This window comes from Apium graveolens, chromosome 5, assembly GCF_009905375.1.
Source record: "Apium graveolens cultivar Ventura chromosome 5, ASM990537v1, whole genome shotgun sequence".
Lineage (NCBI taxonomy): Eukaryota > Viridiplantae > Streptophyta > Magnoliopsida > Apiales > Apiaceae > Apium > Apium graveolens.
The window spans coordinates 261,034,546-261,039,808 of NC_133651.1; the positions used below are offsets into that span (position 1 = coordinate 261,034,546).

At 34.7% G+C, this 5,263-nt stretch overlaps 1 protein-coding gene across 1 annotated transcript; it reads right to left on the reverse strand.

Moving 5' to 3' along the window:
* Positions 1 to 523: 523 nt before the first annotated feature.
* Positions 524 to 3,213, reverse strand: LOC141725124 (2-phytyl-1,4-beta-naphthoquinone methyltransferase, chloroplastic). The gene is made up of 7 exons (XM_074527542.1): positions 3,030 to 3,213; positions 2,887 to 2,951; positions 2,541 to 2,631; positions 2,108 to 2,196; positions 1,791 to 1,986; positions 1,269 to 1,368; positions 524 to 796 (listed from the first exon to the last, which is right to left on the reverse strand). The coding sequence occupies exons 1-7, from the start codon at positions 3,174 to 3,176 to the stop codon at positions 690 to 692; spliced, it is 795 nt and encodes a 264-aa protein (XP_074383643.1). The 5' UTR covers positions 3,177 to 3,213; the 3' UTR covers positions 524 to 689.
* Between the last annotated feature and the right edge of the window lie 2,050 nt (positions 3,214 to 5,263).

The window sequence follows — 5,263 nt, forward strand, 5'->3', positions numbered from 1 at the left end:
CAACAAACTAACCACCCCTTATTGACAAGAAGACCATGAAATGAATGATACAGTCAATGTGCTAATATTTACCACAGTTCTTTCTACTCAAGGTGACACCTTACTTTTAGAAACTAGAAGTATCATGCACCAATATCACTCTTAGAGCTACATCACAAAGGTCCAATATCTGGCTATACTTAGCTTGTCATCATTTGGCAAATGAACAACTGATAAGGTTCCAGAATTAGGATTCAGAAAGAACATATGGTAGTGCTGGAATGACATCTAATATAAGCCTGCAGCATGAAGATAAAGATGATGTAGTACAAGAAACACTAAACGCAATCCCTTCCGAGTATACAAATTGAGCGAGAAAGAGTAAATTTACATTTTTTTCCTAATTATCCATAATTTTGGCAGAATCGTGAATTTATTTAACTGATCTAATTGTGTAACTTGATAACAAGTACATGTCTGGACCTTTTTTTAATTGTTCTCCCATATATCCAAACCAAATTAGTTAACGTGTGCTCATCTAACGTACAGACTCAAGACAAAATATATTATGTTGAACGACTAGTGGAATATTATATTTTTTACAACAGAAGGAAACTATGTTTTTCCAATCTTTTCTGAACAGAAAACATTGGATAAGAAGAATTGAACTCGTGTATATATACTAGGAAAAAAATTGAACTAAAATATATTTACTGAGTTTTTGTGGCTACTAAGTTCCCCATAAGTCCTCCACCAACCTCAAAATATTTGGCAGTAGAAAATCCCGCTTCCAATGCAAGGTCCTGTAACTGCTTTCCTGATCAAGAGGAAACACACAATCCTCAAAAGATAAATATTTCTAGACATATCAGGAGACAAACTTTACTCTGGTTTTCAAGTAATTACAACATTTGAATCTATATTAGTTCTATAACGCAGTAAAACTAATTTATGTGAATGGCTGATAACCATTACTAAAACTGTATCTGTTAATCAACCTCACTTCATAATATAGACAGTGATAATGCTCCATTACCAATGGTTCAGATAGGCTAGTGAGAAGAATATGGTGTTATTGCTTTGAAAGCAGCACAGAGTTGAGTGTTTTGTTATATCTAATGCAAAAAAAAGGTATTTCTTGCTTTTTCCGGAAACCCCCATGCTTGCTTACTAGTCCATTTCAGAAAACTTGGCCATAGGCCTAAATTTTACACATGCCTGTAACAACATAATAACATAAGCGCATCCGTTCATCAACTATGATAGAATACTGGGTTGTAAGAACTAACCTGTCAAGTAACCCTTAATAGAGCTTTTCAAATATTCGTATTCTTTTGCGAGTCCATAACCAGTTGCAACAGGAACGACTACAGTATCAATCATCCATTCCTTGCATAGTTTTCGAAGTTACAATTAGTGCTTGCTAAAACTTTTTAAAAATCTTTGTAGAAATAATAAATCGTGGGGCTTAATTACTATTTACAAACAGATTGAGATATTACACATGTTTTGAAAAAAAGCTATAGTTTATACATGACACCACATCCTCAAGTCTTATACTTCGATGTACTGCATCAAATTGCAGCATCAATATACATAGGTGTGTTCATGGTTCTAGAACTGATGGTTTGGTCCATTTCAGTAACTGCATCTCTCATAAACTATATACATTTGTGCAATTACTATGAATGTGTGAATCTCTGGCATGGAATAATAAATCAAGACTACAGCCACCAAGTTAACGTAAGCATCTGTTTTGAATAGCTTTAAATGGTTAAAAAAGGGTAGACTTGTTAGTTTGTAACAAGTACCTGAATTAAGGTACTGAAAGCATCACTGCTCTTATTGAAGTCGAGGACAGAAACTTTTGACCTTGGCTTGAGAACTCTAAACATCTCCACCATTGCTTTCTGTCTATCCACCACATTTCTCAGTCCATAGCCAATCGTAATGGCATCAAAGTAAGAATCCGAAAATGGTAGCTCAAGAGCATCGCCTTCCATCCACCTATGATGCCAAATGACATTATTGCAGTGAGAAAAAAATAAATCTTTAGCTTTCTTTCCAGGTAATTTCCTCACTAGTCCAGAATCAGAATTCATCAAGACACAAATTTACCGAGGCTCACTTAATATTATTGTAGCAAGCCTTTGCACGTAACTTCTGCCTTGATGAAGCTACTAGTAACTGCTCCTCAGAGAAATCAAGACCAACAACCTGCCAATTGTGACCAAATTACAAACAGAATGCGAGACTGCAAGAATACAACTTTGCATGTATCACGAAAGTAAGAGCTGGCAAAAGCTAAAAAGTTCATTAGTGTAACTTGTTAGAGATATAAGCATTTTTTATCGATAACTAATGAGCACAAATATACAAGCATGTTAACAAGACAACATGTTATAAAGTTTCATAAAAAATTCACATGATTTCATAATACTAATACAATCAATCAATCATATTAACTCAAAAACATGGCCTCAAGATATGAAAAAGGCCAGAGAGTTATTAAAAGAATTGTAAAGATGTAGTAAAATTTAAAACAAAAGGTGACGGCAAACCTTGCCAGTAGTTCCAACGTTTTCGGATAAGAGAAAGGCTAAATCACCACTTCCACAACACAAATCCAACACATTGTCTCCAGCTTTAGCCCTATAATAGAAGTCAGGAGCTCTAATATAACAACATTATCTAGATACATAATGTATGAAATTTACAAATAACCACCTCTTTTTATTAACTCAATAATCGTCTTAATCTCGCATTCTGACTTTACTAACAAGAAACCTGCATTATACTAATTAAAAAACCAGTTTTTTCTCGATAACAAGAAGTCGAGAGTTCAAGTCTCACACAACCATTATTTAAATTTGTGCAACTGTAAAATAATAAAGCCAAAGAGATTACCCACTCCAAGAAACAGCCATTCTTTTCCAAATTCGATGTTGGCCCAAGCTCAACAAGTCATTTAACTGCAAACACAAATCTTCATTAATATATCTGCCAAACGAATGAGTTAAACAATTAGTAACTTGATGATAAATGCTTACGTTATCATAGACAGGAGCTATGCGGTTAAAAAGCGCCTGCCGGTCGGAAGAACATTTCGGCGACCGGAATTTAGGCCGGGAATTGGATAAAAGATGTCCGGCCAACAGTGAGGAAGCAGCGACGTGAAGAGCATAAGCCTGAGCCATACTCTTCCATCGTTATCTTATTTCTTATCCTCCTAAGAAACAACAACTATTTATTTTTTTGTCTTTTTTTGGAAGGGCTTTTAATTTGTTTTTTTGACAAATAAAGGCTTTTAATTTGTTCTTCTAATTATACTAGCCTATAACCCGTACGATGCACTGATTGCTTTTAACATTCGATAGTTTTTAATAATATTTTTTTATAATATAATTTTTTAATAGTTGAAAAATAAATTGAAATATATAATAAGTTATAACAATATATATTTTATAATAATTTAAGACTTTACTGAAAATAAATAATATAATATAATATGTTTTTCACGGGACCCGAGCTCTGAACCTGTAGAAATTGTTAAAACAAAGAATATAAAAGTTTAAATATAATAAGCTGTTAACGGGGTTCGAACTCTGAATTCATGAGAGCAGTTTCAATATTAATATAATAATATTTTATTATTGCATCAAACGGTTCTTATCAAACGGTTCTCATCTTTCTGACTCATCTTTCTGACGTTAGATCTGACGGTTGTTATTTATCGTACCAAACAACTGTACCGAGTACCGAGCAACCGACTACCAAATAGAGGGTGTTCTGCTTATAATAAGTATAGTATAGATTATAAATCACATGAATATTATGTTTCAAGAAAAATGAACCTAAATAACTAATTTTTTGTATTAGCACATCCAAATTGTCCCATTTCAGATTTATTATTCTTCAGGATTTGTAAAAAAAAATACTCATCTTTTTTCAATTATTCAGTGAAATCATTATTATAGACTTCAGAAACCCAAACTACTCGGTTAAGATACCGATTTGTGATTTATCGGGAACCCGTCAAATCAAATAACTAATTCTTACCGATTTTTGAGTGATTTAGTGACCATTTTTAAAAATAATCGGGCAATTTCTATAATTATGGGTGAACTCTTAAAATCAACTTGGAATGCAACCTTATAAACTTACATGTAACTCCCTTTTTAACCCGTTACATAATCGTACGGCAATCGTATATGTTGTGGAATAAAAAAATAGGATTGTCATCATAATTAATGTTAGGGTTGTTAAATTTCGAGTTTTAATAGATGTTCTCGCAGTGGGGAATAGTTTTCTCGCAAGATGCTTACGGATGCCTGTGTTGTAGAGAATCAAGCCTGAGGGGTAGAGTCCTTTATATAGATGTTGAATCTATGGTTAGACTAGGGTAGAGAAACTTGGTAGACAAGTTTCCTACTTAGATTGTAAGTAGGACTCTCTATACGGTGGATTCTATATCTTCTCTAGGCAGAGTCCGTTTCCATGTCGAATATGACGTTGGTGTCATTATGGACATCATTCCCAAGTCTGCTTGGCGGGCCTATCACATAGCTGATTTTGGGTCATGAGCTATACGACCCACTTTGGGTCGTGTTCGTCATTTTCAGCTCGGACTATTAAGATTTATATTGGACCGTGACGACCTGTTTTAGCTCGTGGCTGTTGTGGAATAAAAACTAGAGTGCATTAGTAATTAATACTAGGATTTGTGAGTTTCGAGTTTTAATTGGGGCGAATTTGTCTTAATCAGGACTAATCAGCATGCATAAGACACTAATTATCCCTAATTCACACTAATCATGCGAGTGAATAGGTTAAACGGCCCTAATCGGGGCTAATTTCATCACACAAGTCACTAATTCGCCCTGATTCGGGTTAATTATGTGAAATATATACTAATCGAGAGTAAATTTCACTAATCGATCCTAATCGGGGCTTAATCTCAAAATCCTGAAAATTAAAAAAAAATCAAAATTTTATTTTATTTTATCTCATTTTTATAAAAAAATTCGAAAATTTTCGCAAGGGGGTCGTCGGGGCTTTGCAGGACCTCCTGTTGCAGGAAGTCCTGCTCGGCCACATGGCCACTTTTGTGGCTTGCTCGTCCTCATGAGGTCAGCCACCTCTTGGTCGTCCAGGGGCAGGTCCTCATGTCCCTTACTGGCCAGGGGTGTTTGCTCCAATTTTTTTGTAGAACCTTCCACTTAGACTCAAGTCCTTTATGCACTTTTCTAGGCTATTCTTACTCTTGGTTATCTATGGAATCAAT

What these genes read in the sequence shown, in the direction of transcription:
- LOC141725124 (XM_074527542.1), bottom strand. Translation starts at nt 3,176, where the DNA reads ATGGCTCAGGCTTATGCTCTTCACGTCGCTGCTTCCTCACTGTTGGCC. An exon ending in ACGTTGGAACTACTGGCAAG is followed by an intron (nt 2,197 to 2,540) that starts GTTTGCCGTCAC and finishes CACAATTGGCAG; the next exon opens with GTTGTTGGTCTTGATTTCTC. An exon ending in TATTAAGGGTTACTTGACAG is followed by an intron (nt 797 to 1,268) that starts GTTAGTTCTTAC and finishes CCTCTTGATCAG; the next exon opens with GAAAGCAGTTACAGGACCTT.